The sequence below is a fragment of the Gracilinanus agilis genome, chromosome 3 (assembly GCF_016433145.1).
Source record: "Gracilinanus agilis isolate LMUSP501 chromosome 3, AgileGrace, whole genome shotgun sequence".
NCBI lineage: Eukaryota > Metazoa > Chordata > Mammalia > Didelphimorphia > Didelphidae > Gracilinanus > Gracilinanus agilis.
The window spans coordinates 470,516,442-470,532,887 of record NC_058132.1 but is presented as its reverse complement, the minus strand read 5'-3'; the positions used below and the strand labels follow the sequence as shown (position 1 = coordinate 470,532,887).

General features: G+C 36.4%; 1 protein-coding gene across 3 annotated transcripts in view; it reads right to left on the bottom strand.

The window, feature by feature from the left end:
• Positions 1-228: 228 nt before the first annotated feature.
• NLGN4X (neuroligin 4 X-linked) overlaps positions 229-16,446 on the bottom strand; it is a 331,168-nt gene continuing 314,950 nt past the window's right edge. For all 3 annotated transcript variants that reach the window (XM_044666980.1, XM_044666981.1, XM_044666983.1), the window contains one exon: positions 229-1,282. In XM_044666980.1, the coding sequence (XP_044522915.1) occupies positions 433-1,282 (850 nt within the window). In that variant the 3' untranslated portion in view covers positions 229-432. The remainder of the gene's footprint in view (positions 1,283-16,446) is intronic.

Sequence of the window (16,446 nt, the reverse complement as noted above, 5' to 3'; positions counted from 1 at the left end):
CACTTAAGAAGGGCCATTCATGGTATGGCACATAAAGAATTTTTTTTAATTTTATTTTTTAAAAAAACGGTTAAGTCACTTGGCTGTGTTCCAGAAAATCCGGCTTCTGTTTCTTACAATGAAAACATCCAGGTCTTTGAAGCGGCTATTCTTCTGTCCTATACACATTAAACTTTCACTGAAGTGATTGGGATCTTAAAGCAGTATTATAACAGCAATGTACACGTTTCACATTTCACAGGGTTTGAAGTTGATCTTTTTAATTTTGGAAAGTTCCTTTGAAGAGGGTCAGTAAGAAAATAATGACTGCCCTTTCTCCTTTTATCTGAAGTCTGCTTGATGAAAAACATTCCTTTTTTTTTTCTTTTTTCTTTTTCTTTCTTCCACGTTGCTGAGGGAAGGAGAATAAGGGAGGGGAAGGTAATGGGAGAGCTATACCCTGGTAGTTGAATGTCCATGGGGTAAATTAGTACTGTTTTGTCCTCCACTGAAGGTGTTGAAAGTATGCAAAGGCTGCATTCCTGTTAATGTGTTGGGAATCATGGTTATCGTATTGGGTGTCATTAGCGGAATGTCATCTGGGGATCTTCTCAGAGTAAGGGTATAGTCGGGAGGGCAGGTGAGTCTCAGGGTGTCGTGTGCCTGTAAAGACTCGCATTCATGATCGTGCTCCAACTGTTTCATCTGTAAGGACATGATCTCTTCATTTTGTATGTGAGCGATGTCGTTGGTTGTATTTCTTTGAGGACTGGGACGCCTATGTGTTTCGTGACGTCTTTTGTCCTTTTTGTAGTACAGGGCGGCAAAAGCTAAAATATTGAGGAATAACAAGGAGGCTCCCACTGCAATGGTGACGCTTAACTCTGTGGAATAATCTCGTTTCGTTTCGATCAGCACGGTCGTATCCTCTGGGTTGGTTTTATGAGGGTCCTTTGAATGTTTTGGATTATTGGCAGGTGTGATGGCTGGGCGTTTGGTAGTTGGCCAGATTTTTGCAGGAGAACGTCTGGTGCCATAAGGAAATGACGTCATATCTGGAGGAGGGACTTTTGTGGTTGTGGAAACATACTGAAAGATCTCATTCAGGTTGTGTAAATGAGGTACAAGTTCCAACCAGAAAGCGACTTTGGTGGCTCGATAGTGATCCCTTACCCGAGGTTTCAGACCAATGTGGAGATAAAGTTGGTCTTTGGGATTATACTTGGACCAGGCAACTTCTTCAAAACGATTGGGCTTTGTGTGGATAAACTTGGTATCTTGTGGAACTGGCTGATTTGGATCACTGTTAAAAGAAATGCAAAGAAAAGAGTTGAGTCTAATTAAAAGTACAAATTGGCATCTTAGATATAGAAGCAATATCCAGCAAGAAATAATTGTTATCAATTATGTATCATTTCTTAAGAAGTTTATATCCTGAAAAGCTATTTGAATAAACCAGTACATCATCTTGCTCTTAATATCTGTTCTACCATCATTGACAAGACTTGCCAAATATTGATGTATAGTGGTAATCTTGCAATATACTATCTTTTGAAACAAGATTTTTTTTTAAACCCTTACCTTCCATCTTAGAATCAATACTGAGTATTAGTTCCAAGGCAGAAGAGTGGTAAAGGCTAGGCAATGGGAGTTAAGTGACTTGCCCAGGGTCACACCGCTAGGAAATGTCTGAGTCCAGATTTGAACCCAGGACCTCCCGTCTCTGGGCCTGACTCTCAATCCACTGAGCCATCTAGCTGCCCCTTTTGAAACAAGTTCTTGACTGAAACAGGCCAATATAATGTAATAAGATCATTTCTTTCCTTCAATAATTACAGAGGAAAAAATGTTATTAGTATAATAGCATATGGTATGTTTCTATAATATAAATTTTAGAGATTTGAGATAAAATTGAAAAATATTTTTTCTTTACCTCTGATTTACAAGAAAAACAATCAATTAAAAATTCAGCTTTTAAATTTATGAACCAAAGTAAAATAAAAACTCTCATGAGCCATCCCGATTATCAAACATATGAGAATTGTCAAAAGGCAAAGTTTTACTGATGTGATTGTAGGCCTTTAGCATACCTGGTAGTTGAGGAGCAGAAATTCATCTAGAAGAAACTACAACATATTAGAGTGTGGTTGTGTGTCTGGAAAACCTTTGAAGGACTGATATGAATTATGATCAAACAATAATTCATTAGTGGAAATATGTGTTGCATAGTAGGATAGAAACAGTTTATGAGATGCAATTCATTTTTCCACCAGAATAAGGAAGAAAAAAAGATCATAGTGAATGGATAGTTACAAGGAGCTGTGGATACACGGAGGAATTGTAGACTCCATTCCATTAAAGTGGAGCAGAGACATATGTATGACTAAAATTCACAGCTAATCACCCACTTCATTTTGTCAGAGTCTTTAACCTTATTCAACACCAAATCTTTAAATAGTGTAACAAAATGAGTTTTGAATTTTCTCTCCTCCCCAGTTCTTCTTTTGAATGTAAAGGTATTAATAGGCCCTGAAATGCTGGAAATAGGCAGCTGAGGGGAACAGAAGAAGTAAAAAGGCTTAGATAATTCAAAAGCTGGATTAATATTCCATGAATTATCAGCAATGGACTGACAGAAGAGCCACACAGATTTTGCATCACTTCATAGAGCAGATTTATTTCAGCAAAGCCTGCTGCAAAACATATATTTTCCCAATTGACTTCCATTATAAAATCAGCAAACCATTTCTAGAAAATGAAAGGCAGTGCGGATGAAGTAATGGAGGCAGCACTGAGTAAAGAGCTGGATTTAGAATGGAGTGAAGGAAAAACTTGTCTTCAAGTCATTTCTTCAACATGTATGGATGAAATTACCATGGGCAAAATACTTAAATCTGACCCTCAGTTTCTTTTTTAGTAAACTGACATAATGATATGTTATAACTCTCTCACTGGGGTTACTTAATAACCCCACGACTATTGAAAATGAGAGGAAGTATGTGAACCCTTTTGCAAACTTTAAAACATTGCCTGCCAATTGTCATCATAGAAAAGAAAATATTCCAACAGACCAAGTTGAAAACCTTCAGTAAGGAAGAAGTTATAGTAGTCAGTGAACGAATAAACTACATATATACATACACACACATACACATTGTGTGTGTTTGTAATATCAGCAATAAGTGGTTCATTATGTGCCAGGCATTGTGCTAAGGGCTGGAGATATGGAATAGGCAAAAGCATTCCCAGTCCTCAACAAGCTCACATTCTAATGGAGAGAAATTAAATGTAAATAACTACATATATAGTATAATGTTATTAACTGGATATTATTTGGATTTCCCTGCTCTTTCTTCTTGTTACAGATATAATTCCATTATCTTAATTAAAAAACTGTCTATGATTTGAATAAATATTGGATTAAACATTTCTTTTATTGTACCTAGGCATTCTTAAATACTACTGATTTATCTGACGGTTTTGTTCAATTTCCTTTACCCTATCTTCAACCATGTTACTCTCACTAACTGTAGTTATATCCTAGGCCTCTATCCTGTGTATACCTCTTGTTTGCTCTCTCACTTATTTTGTGAATTCATTAGTCCTCCTGAATTCAATTATCTCTATGAAGATTACTCTAAAATCTATATATTCAGCCCAAGTCTCTCTCATGAGTTCCAGTCTTGCATCAAACACTTCAAAGTGGACCTCTTAGGTGTCTCAAACTCAACATGCCCCAAATAGAACCCATCTTTGTCCCGAAACCTCTTCCTCGTGCAAACTTTGCTGTTACTCTGTATATTACCATCATTCACCCAAATACCCAGGTTCACAACTTTGGTGTCATTCTTGATCCTTCACTGCAAATATCCAATCAGTTGTCAAGCTTTGTTGTTTCCATGTTTAAAACATCTCTCATTTATATCACTTCCTTTTTGTTTGCATGGTACCCCCCATTCATGACCTCCGCCAGAACTCTTTAATCTCTTAATTGGTTTCCTTGCTTCAAATTTCTCCCCTTTCCAATCATTTTTCACACTATTATTAAAGTATACATCAGATCATGTCAAACACTTTCTCAGTAAATTCTAGTTGCTTCTTATTCCCTTGAGAATAAAATATAAACTTCCTGTTTGGCATTTTAAAATGGCTTTTGCATTTCCAGTCTGCACTTAGTACTACCTTCCAAATACTCGCTGTTCCAGTTATGTTGTCCTACTTTCAGTTTCTCTCAAATAAAACTCCTTCTTTCTCATACCTGTGCTTAACCTGTCTTGCATGGTTGAAATGTTCTTCATTTACATTTTCACACCAAATCTTTGGTTTTCTTCAAGACTCAGTTCAAGTGCCATCTTTTGTCTGATATTCTCTTTCCCACTCCTTCCTCTGCCTTAGGTTACTGTGTATCTGCTTTACGTTTAGTGTGTGTGTGTGTGTGTATGTACAGACACCCACATACAAACAGATTTCGTCTCCTACATTAGAATGCAAGCTCTGAGGACAGAGATTGTTTTTCTTTTGTTTATATATCTCTAGCACAGTGTCTGACACATAGTAGGGCTAACTAAATACTAGTTGATTGAATTACTAATGTTATCATGCCAATTAGAAAACACAAATGTATACACAATGTATTACACTTTTTTTCTGTGGTACAGAAGAAAGGGAGTCAATATGAAGTCAAGAGACACTTGGATCCACATCTCATTCTCAATATTTGTCAGCTAGGCAAACTGTATATGTCATTTAATATTTTTGAAGCTGATTTTCTCATATGTGAACTAGTGAAACATCTGTTGGTTTTTGTGAGGACAGTTCTGCAGACTTTAAAATATGAATCATTATTAATATTGCTTGCTTTGGGCATAATTCCAAATGCCCTTTGATCCAGCCATACCATTGCTGGGTTTGTACCCCAAGGAGATCACAGATAAACAGACTTGTATGAAAATATTTATAGCTGTGCTCTTTGTAGTGGCAAAAAACTGGAAAGCGAGGGTATGCCCATCAATTGGGGAATGGCTGAACAAATTGTGGTATATGCTGGTGATGGAATACTATTGTGCTCAAAGGAATAATAAACTGGAGGAATTCCATGTGAACTGGAAAGACCTCCAGGAATTGATGCAGAGTGAAAGGAGCAGAGCCAGAAAAACGTTGTACACAGAGACTGATACACTGTGGTAAAATCGAATGTAATGGGCTTCTGTACTAGCAGCAATGCAAATGACCCAGGACAATTCTGAGGGATTTATGGAAAAGAGCGCTACCCACATTCAGAGGATGAACTACAGGAGAGGAAATACAGAAGAAAAACAACTGCTTGAACACTTGGGTTGATGAGGACATGATTGGGGATATAGATCTGAAAGGACCACACCAATGCAACTATCAATAATATGTAAATAAGTCTTGATTGATGACACATGTTAAAACCAGTGGAAATGCACATTAGATGGGGGGCGGGTTTGAGGGGGTGAAGGGGAAAGTAAAAACATGAATCATGTAACCAAAGAAAATTTTTCTAAAAATAAAAAAAAAGAAAAAGAAATTAATATTGTTTGCTTATAGGCACACAAATTACGTGGTACTGCATTTGAAATAATAGTTTGTTTTTTACAGATTACTTTTGAAATTACTGCAGGAATAACACCTAAACATATAGCTATATCCAGGTTAGTATAAGGAATTCTGAACAAATTTAGTATGTATTTTAAAAGTAAAGAAAAGCGTTTTATTTTGTTCTCAAAGAATAGAGCAGAGGATTTGGAAAATCCCGATAAGCAAGCTTTGGTCTGATACAATCTATCTATTTAAGTCCTTCAAGACACACCATCAGACTTCTTAAATCAAGATAAACTCATAGAGATTACGAAATCCCAAGTCATTTTGCTTTGTCAAACACTCAAAAGGCTATATCATCTATGGTAAAATAGAAATATATTCCCTAACATCCTTTTCTTAAATATAAATATTTTTAATTCCCAGAAACTCATCTGGCTATCTATCTAGTTATCCATAGATTCATAAACATATTTCTAGTTGGAGTGAAAAGCCATACTTTTTTCCTTTATAAAAGTTTAAACATATCTTCTCAATCTTTTTCCCTTTCTGCATACCACTCATATTTGCATCTGCCATATTTTACTGAGTCAAAGTGTCATGAGTTCTATACAGATAATTCCAAGAAATCTTTGTTCTATTCATTGTCTGGAAATAGGTTATATGATTACAATTAAGTAAAATAAATTCTTCAGCTATTCTCCTATAGATAGTAAAAGGCATATCTCTGATTTTAAGCCTAAATGATAGTCATTTACAAAAAAAATGCTGTTAAGAAATCCAGACACTCAGTGGCATCCCTTACCACTAGATGGCAAAACAGAGATATTTGGTAGATGTAGCACTCACTATTAGCAGCCCCAGCTGTATTGAGAAGTAAGCAAGTCTGGACACATCCTTCCCACTCCACACACATATCAGGATGTAATTGTCAGGTTAATGCTAGTCCCTGCCTTGTTAACTAAATTGTCACTAGATAAAATAAAGATATGTAAGTTAACGAGGTGCTGTTATTAAGTTTAAGAATTAAATTGGAATATGAAACAAAAGATAATTATGATACCCACAATACTTATATATAAAATCAATGCAATCCACTATTTGTGCATGTACACACACACATACACAGAGGAAAAAAAAACAACTACTATTGGGTAAAAATGTCTTTTCTCATTATTCTAGCCTACAATTGTCTGCTCTGTTTCTAAATCCTGACATAATTTATGTTTGCACGATGCAATCTGGCATCAGAGTGCTGCTTGTGTTTATTCATGTATATATAAAGTTATCTAATCTAGATAACATATTCTAAAAAAGGTATTCTTTTAAACTCTACCACAGGGGCAGCTGGGTAGCTCAGTGGATTGAGAACTAGACCTAGTGACGGGTTCAAATCTGGCCTCAGACACTTCCTAGCTGTGTGACCCTGAGCAAGCCATTTAACCCCCATCGCCTACCCTTACCGCTCTTCTGCCATGGAGCCAATACACAGTATTGACTCCAAGATGGAAGGTAAGGGTTTAAAAAAAAATAAAATAAAACTCTACCACAGGATCCAAGATTGTATAGTAGCTAATTGAAAAAATGTCTATTACTTGAGTTTTTAATAAAGAGCATAAATCATATGAATTCATATTCTTTATTATATGAATCACAAGAAACAAGAAAATCTACTTAAGTAAAGTATGTCAATTTTTTATAAATGAAGACAGGTTGGGAATTTTTAGAAGACTATAATAATTATATAGCAACTGCTAACTTGCACAGAGAGACAATACAAGCTTATGTATAAGCATGGAATTTGGTTGATCTTATAGGAGAACAGCTCTTAGATTTTAGACCTATTGTGGAGAAAGATAAACTCTTTTCTCAGAAAAGGTCTATTGATCCATTTTTGACATTACAAAGGTCTTGTTAATTAGATTTTCTGATTCTTATGTGCCTAGAACTATACCAGGCACATCGACTTTATTTTTCCTCAATGGAATCATATGTGCATGCCATGAAATTGGTTTCATAGTTCCCTGAAATGTATGTATGGTCTCAATGAACTCAACAAGGATGAGCAACTCAAAAAGTTGGATCAGATAGCCATGAGCGTATGATATGCCAAACTTATTAAACTTCCTTTTGTTATATCTAGACATATAGGCATATGAATGTATGTGTATATTCATACATGCATATGTAGTTGGTATATACATGTTTAATTTACATAGCTATCTATAGTTATATACCTTGATTCAAAAGAATTAGCTTATAGCATTCTCTGAGGCATGTCCTTGTGAATTTAGCTAATAAACAGCTTCTCATACCTCAGAGGACTTTGGCTGATCTTTGGTAGGCTACTGTGTGCCTTATTCAGAAGATAAACCACAAGAGAAGATACTCCAGCATGCAGCATGGGGACTAAGGCCGGGAGACTAATGTTCCCTATAATCTAGCTCCCCATCCCCACAAGCCAATACCTGTGTCCATATCAGGAGGAATAAGATGGGGCATGACATTTATGCCTCACTCTATACTTTTTTTAAAAATGGAAAATTTTTGGATCATGTATAAATTAAACTAGCTAGAGACATTGATGACCATTCTTCAGTTAATTTAACTTATCCATAATTTTTATTAGAGGCCACAGAGAGTTATTTCACTGATGAAATAATAAGGCTAGAAATGCAGTATTAAGGTGACATACTGTGGGATACTTTGCTTCTTAACTAGAGTACTACAGTTGTTCACCTTAAAAGGAGGTTCACTTTGTGGACCTCTTCCACTGGGCTCTGTCTTGGAGAGTATTTTCTCTATAAAAATATTTATTTGTATTTAAAATATATAAGGATTATATATAATATAATGTAACATAAAAATATAAGGATTAGAAACAAGAAAACCTTAACACTAAAGGGAAACTAAATATCCACCCACTTTTCTATGTTTGTCTCATGGCAAAGTCTTCTGTTTCTTCGATCACCCTAATGCAGTTATCAATAATATGGAAATATGTCTTATCAATGACACATATAAAACTCAGTGGAATTGTGCATTGGCTACAGGAGGTGGGGTAGGGTGAGGGCAGGGAAAGAACATGAATCTTGTAACCATGGAAAAAGATCCTTAATTAGTTAATTAATTAAAAATTTCAAAAAAAAGTCTTCTGTTTCTTGAAGCTACTCTGAATTCCTTAATACTACCTAAGAATCCATAAAATGTTATCTGACTAAATCTAACTAAATCCTTATATAAGAGAATAAATTATTTATAGTAAAAAGTGTCTTCAAGTAAACAGAGTCAGTTAGCTCAACGTCTCAGAGGCTAACTTTTCAGAGTTTAACTCTGAGATGGCTCAGAGCTCAGGCAAGTAGGCCTTCAGTCTTTCTTCCCTCACAAACAGCTCTCAGACAGCAGATCTGCCAAGTTCTTCTCCTCGATGTAATTTCACAGTAAGGAAAGTGAAAACCCTTCCAGATGATCTCATAGTTTTCTCTTTCCTGTCAGTAGCAAAGCTAGATCCAGAGAGTCAGATCTCAGTTGGTCTATCTCTTCCCAAGCCAGAAACCAACTGTCAGAACTCTGCCTTCTCTCTCTTCAAAGTTCTAAGCTCATGCTAAGAACTCTCTCTCTCGCCTCAGTCACTCTTCAATTTCAGAAACACCTTCCTAAGATTCCTTAACTTATCCAACCTAATCAATATATTTCTAATTCTAATAACTACTGAGGAGGTACCTATATGTGGCAAGCTACAAATGGTCCACTATGGCAGCCACAATTGTACCCTGAGAACCTGTTTGTAAAATAAATCTGATTGAACATACTAGTAAAAATCTTTTAGTGGATTTTCAGGATCGATGTATATTCTAAAGACTTCTAGTCCAACTTCCCAGATGAGGAAAGTTCATACCCATAGTGATTATAACTATAACTTATCTCAAATGTTATGTTTATGCCATAAGAGCCCTATGGCCAGTCATTATAGTTTCTCTACAACACATGTAGTTGTCCAAGAGTTATAGTGGCCATGACTGCAGCACATCTATAAACAGGGTCAATAAAGACCTTGCTGAGAATTATGCCTGATGTGCTATAGCCTTTGCCAATATCTTCGAAAAAAAACTTAGCTTGCTAAGTATTTTTTAAACTACAAAATAATTTATTGAAGAAGACATAGCACAGGACTCCTATATACACACAAAGACAAAGAATCTGACTACACAACAACTGAAGAACTTTTACTCTTCTCCATAGCCTTATGGACTTTACCGAGTCCTTCAAATACTGGATGTCCTTGCTCAGGGAATCTGCCTTCAGAGCCTCATTCTTCTGTTCTAGTTCTCTGTACTCTCCTGCTCTGCTCTGCTCTCTCTCTTTTTGCCTATAATGTGTAGCAGCAATCTTATTTTGCTCCGTTTTCTTTAGCTTTTTTTTAAATCTATTTTTTTCTCTTTTTTTGTCTTAAAGGGGGCTGTCATAAGGCTTGGGGTGGGCAGAGAAAAAGATGACATTGGAACGGAGCCGGCTCTCATTAGAAGAATCCATGGAAGTAGAGTGGCTACTCTGAGGAGAATCAAGATAAGGACTCAGGGCTCATGCAAATTCCAATTCCACTCTCATTATCTGAGGGAGCTTCTTCTTCTTTGATACCCTTGAGCATCATCCCATAAATAAGTTCTAGGTTTCTGTCTCCTTCCAAGAATCCACTTTACTAGCTATATTAGTATCTTTTATCATTTACCTTGCCATTCTTCCAGATGTATGGCACCATCCTGATAACTGTAGGCATACTGTTCAAATGAATTACTTCTTTCCCGCAGGTATTTTCCACCCCTGCTATGTAATGAATCTAGGGGTATTCTGTGGCTCAAATGAGATGTGGATATAAAGCATTTTGCAAAACTCAAAGTGCCATATAAATGTCAGTTATTGTTATTACTATTTTTGAACTTCAGTCACCAAGCCTGTAATCTAGTGATGGCTTCATTCTCTCAGTCTTCTACTGCACTACTGCTGAGCTCAGTAATTCTAGAGCAATAAGGAAATGTGCTAGTAAATGTTTAATAACTGGCTGGACCAAAAAAAAAGGTATGCTCATTCAATTTAAAGCTTAATCTGCATTGTTAAACTAGGATCATCAACAAAAAAGTAAATGAAGACATGATTTTTAATGATTGATGTTTCCTATTTCTAACATGCTATCATGGAAAATTTAATAATGGGCAAAACAATTAGAGCTAGCTCCAGCACATCCTTTATTGCATCACTCATTGAAGATACTCAAATCACATATTACTGAGGAAGAGCTTCAGTTTGTATCATCTCTAGGTTCATATCACATATAAATAGGGTCTCTTGTTTGTTTTCCTTTTTATCAATCTAACTCAAATCCTCTCAGGTAAAGTGTGGCTAGTCAGAATGAGAAAGCAGAACAGTGAAAGAGTACTCCTTTGGCTATGTATCTATCACCATGACAGTCTACAAATAAATCTATAAATAAATTTTAGTATATCAATTCTACCTATTCATCTAACTGAATCATTCCATTTGAAACAAGCTATAATTTCAAAATCTCCACTGGTTTCCTCTTGTCCAGAGGTTAAAAAAACTTTTTAAATATAAGGCCCTCCACAATTTGATTTATTTTAAATCATTTCTCTTACACAGCCCAAGGAGCAGCAAAACTGAACTCCAAGCTATTCCTTGATCTTGCTTTGTAGTCTATAATAGCTGTTTCTTATGCCTCGAATCCCTCCTCATATTTACCCTTTAAAATCATTTTAAAAGACTTCAGACTTTAGCAGAAATACTACCAGCTCTTTTAATATTTCCTTTACCCCTCCAGCAGAAAGTGTTCTCTCCTCTATCAACTTTTCTCAGAAAGCTTTTTCTGGGCCCAGTATTATGTACCACAGTGCTTACTGCCTAGAACACAATAATAGGATAGGGTTTGCACCTGTGATTTTATTAGTATAGGGAATTCTTTAGCCATAAAACTGCCTCTACCAACTCTGGGCATCAGATTCTCTACAACTTATGAGTAAGAGTTAGCCCAGAATACTGAGAGGTTGTGACTTGCTATGGGTCACAGAACCCATACCTGTTGAAGATGGAGCCACGTATTGCTAGCTTCAAGCCTGGGAGGGACAGGAGAGGGAGTGGGCAGAAGGGAATTAGCTTTTATATAGCACCTGTTTTGTGCCAGGAACTGTGCTAAGTGCTGTCCTTATCTCATTTGATTCAAAGTACATGATAGCTAGAAAGGGCTTAATAAGTGTTTGTTGGTTGATTACACTGTTCTGTGGAATGAGTTATATTTTGCAAAGAAAATATAGGTTTCCATATTACTTTTTCATTTTTGTATCCCTACTACCTCATGGTATCTTGAATATAACAGTAAGCATTTAAATATTTATTGAGTTAGATATTTATTGGGTGGTTTTGCAGCCATAGTTTCCCCTCAATCTACCCCAATGCTGCCACCCACCATTGTTATACTGTAGTACATTACCTGTGGAAACTGGAAGCCATGCAGATTGACTTGTAAGACCTATTGTTGCAAGGCTCAGAGATTCCCTATAAATGAGGGCCTGATTGGCATTATAGCACAGGAAATTTTCTTCAAAAATGGAACCAGATGTGGCTAGCCACCTAGAACATTCTACTTGTACAAATCATTTAACTGGCCTTGCTGTATTTTGTGACAATCTAGTTATACCCAATAGCCCACAGATATATATTAAAAGGGGACTGTCTTAAATTATTTGTACCAAGTCTAATACTTCCCCCTCCCCACTAACATAGACGGATAGAAAGATTATAAAAGAGATCCCAGACACTCAGAGGCATCTGGAGTTCCTTAAGAAACTGTCTGAGTGGGAGGGTCAAGGCAACGAGGGAGGCTCATTGGATAGAACACTGGACTGGGAGTCAGGAAGACCTGAATTCAAAGCTATCCTCAGATACATAATAGTTGTGTGACCCTGGTTAGGTCATTTAACCACTTAACCATTGTTCCACCTCACTTTCCTCAACTGTAAAAGAGGGACAATAAGAGAATCTACCTTGTAGTGTTGTTATAAGGGAAAAAAATGAAATATATGTAAAGTGATTAGCAGTGACTAGGTTCTTAATAAATGCATATTCCTTTCCTTTCTCTACCTTTCTCAAATGAAAGCACATGGAATATGAAATATACCAATCAATCAATTGATCAGTCAGTGTATGTTGATGTGCTAGATAATAGAGGACATAAAGATAAGATGAAATTGTCCTTGTCCTATTTTTTTTTTTTTGCTGAGTGAGACAGCATAACCACATAAAAGTACACACACACACACACACACACACACACACACACACACACACACACACAAACACCTCCCCCAAAATATAAAATAAATGCAAATTAATTTTGGAGGGAGGCATAAGCGGCTGCTAGTCATGGAAGTTTTCATGTAGGAAGTGACACGTCTGAGGTGCTCAAGTTAAAGGGTATACCTGACAGAGGTGCTTTTTGAGAGTTTAAAGAGAGAATGCAATAAGGGCTAGGCTTAAGCTTTGGAGAGTAACAGGCTCTGGGGATTGTGGCAAAGGCAGAATCAATGACCATGAATTAAATGTTTGTGCCAAAAGATTAAAGAGTAGTGAATCTGGGCAGAATCATTGAGTAGAGTGGAGAAATCAGTGCATAGCAAGAGAGAGGAAGAAAGGGTCTGGAGCCTGGTATCCCATTTTGTGAGCTCCTTGAGGGTAGGGGCTGTCTTTTACCTTTTTTCTTTTTTTGTTATCTCCAGTGCTTAGCAAAGTGTGTTGCACAAAGTAGATGTTTAATACATGTTTCATGACTGACTGACTAATGCTTTAGCATGAGAAAATTAGTCTGTACTGAAGCTGCTGCTTAAGACTTTTCAGGCATACTAGGTAACTCATTGCGAGGGCATGCTATAAGAGACAGGGTTATATTCTAGGGACTCACGCCAAAACACTGGGGAATCATGATGAAAAGCCTATTAGACTATATTGCCTAGATTAGAAGATGTGAATGTTAAGTTTCTTAAATCCCTGTAGAACCTAAGAAACCTGAAATAAAAAGAAAGAGGAAGATTAAAGAAACTGTTAAGTGATAGAATCAAGGAGACGTGGCAACTGACTGAACATGTAAAAGATGGAAATGGAAGAAGGGTCAAAAGTAATATACATGTTTTGAATAAAAGTGAAAGGATTGACGGTATTTGCACTGTCAGAAATGGTGAAGTCAAAAGGATTAATATGTTTGGGGAAAAAACTCAAGTCAGGATATTTTGAATTCAAATTGCCATACAGTTGTGCTTTATAATTCAAGGGCTATAGTTGTAATAGCAATAGCAAATAATATGATCTTGAATTTTTTTCCACTATATATATATATGTATGTGTGTGTGTGTGTGTGTGTGTGTGTATGTATATATAGGCTCATTTGATCTTTGAAATAACTGAGTTGGGTATTATGGGCATTATATCTCCATTTTATGGATGAAGAAACTGATATTCAGGTAAGTTGTCTTCCTTATGACCACACAGTGGCTAAATGCCAGAGGCAGAATTTGAAATCAGGTGTGTCTTGGATCCAATCTCCCATTCTTTCCACTTCAACATTCTACTTATAGATGCACTGGAATGTGAGTTGGAAATGTACGTGGATGTGTGAGTCTGAAGCTTGGGAGATAGGTCAAAAAAAGATATATTTATGCAATATTAGAGGTGATATTTGGATTCTGTGGATTGCTGAGTGTGATTAAGAAAAGGCCTAGGGCTCAGTATTGTGGAAAATTTATCTTAAAGAAATGGAAAGATTAAAACTCAGGAAAAGAGACAAAGAAAACATAAGAGATAAAAGAAGAGAACTAGAAAGTGGGAAAATATTAGCCAAGGACAATGTGTAAAGAATGCAGTTGAAGTAGAGAAGTCATTGAAAATGAACACTGAGAAAATGCTAGGTTTTGGTCACTATAGGCATCACTGGGAACCTTAGAGGGAACAACTTCTGTATAATTTGGGAATAGAAGCCACATTACAAGCAATGCATTGGAGTAAGAGTAGGTAGTGAGGTTGAAGGGGATGCAGGTGCATACTACAAGAATTTAGGTGAAAAAAATAGAAGAGAAGAGCTTGAGATGATTGAAGGTCAAAGAAAGGAACTGTGGAATCCTAACCAAGCCTATAGAAGCATATGCGAAATGGCTATAGGGACTACTAAGTGAAAGGGAGGGGGTGATTGCTGATATCAAGTATTGGTAGATAATATTCTATTAAGAGCATTGTTAGAACTAGCAGCTTTGGTTCCTTTTCAAAATAATCTTCATAATCTTCACTACATCCTCTGCTCAAACATCTTTACTGAGTATTGCCTCTAATAAAAATTATAAGCTCAGTTGTTTAGTATTTGACCTTCATAATCTTCAACCAACTTGCCTTTCCAGGATATTTTCACGTTAATCCCTACTGATATTCTCTTGTGGTCCAAACAAACTAGTCTACTGACTTGTTCCATGAACTCATGAACTCAGCATGCTATTTCTTATCTCTGAGCACTTATTTACATTACTCCCAATGCCTGGAATGCCCTCCATGCTCATTTTTCCTTTTCAGAAATCCTTTCCTTTATTAGAAGTTCAGCTCAGATGCCAGCTCTGTGTGAAGTCTGCCCAGATGAAATGGTTTTCTCTTTCCTCAGATTTCCTTGTGACATTTAGATCTCTTTTTCCCCCCAACCTTGCTTTGTACTTATGTGGCTATGTGTGATACACTGGTATGCCCTCTTCCCTAACCCACCCTAAGTAAGATGAAAACTGACAGAGGACCACAACACCACGGCATCTGTATTTCAATACTCCTGGAACTTAACATAATTCCTTGTGTGTAATATATCTAAGAAATGAGTGCTAAATGAAGAAGTAGGGGTGAGTTTCCATAAAACTGATAGAATAAAGGTCCTGTGAAGCTTTGAGTTATTGGAGTTTTTGGGTTTTCGGCAGTGCATATCAGATATTTTTGATGAAGGTAAAGTACTGATTGAGGTTATGTTCTCTAAGCATGGGTGCCAGGATGGTGTTTCAAGTAGATTTTGGATGTCAAGGGAAGAAATGAAAAAGTTCAGAGTGAAAGTTATCTCTCTGCTGTAATTAGTCCAAACTGCCTAGTAAACAGGAAGCATAATTTGATTTCAGAGACTTGGCTCCTGTTGCTGGCTCCTTTCAATTTTATGTATCAAAGCAAAGCAAAGTAAAAGAGGGTGTTATTATCTGGGAAACTTTAGCTAAAGCGATCATTTGTATGCTGAAATGATGCAACAGTAAAACTTTTTTTTTCTGTTTTTGTTATCGTGTTGTTGCCTGACATCTACACATTTGGAGGTAAACATATTTGAAGCATTTTTATATGTACTAACTTGGCATGGGCATTTTGAAGGATAATATCTATGATTTGAGAAGTAATGACTAAAAATTCTGTGAGAGCTTTAGATTACAATTTAATTCAACAAATATTTACAAAGCATGGACTCTGAGATAATCAACCAAGGAAATGCTTCTTTTTTTCTTATGAACTATCTCCTGTTTATCCTGTATTCTTCTTTGCAATAGCTGTTGAAATGTTGTCTCCTCATTAAAACTATTGATACCTCGAGGGCATTCTTTGGGGAGGGTCTTTCTTTGTATTATAATAGTACTTAGCTATGTGCCTGGCACACAGCAGGCACTTGATAAATGCTTGTTGATTGTTTGAGTAAGAAACAGTCTTGGATTCTGGAAATAGGGAGATATCTTGAGTTGAGAATAATATAGTCATCAAATTGAAGGAGCTTAAATTTTGCAGAGGTAGAGGAATGGGGCTGAGGTGACATCTTAGGCATAAGTAAATATAATACAAGATAAAATG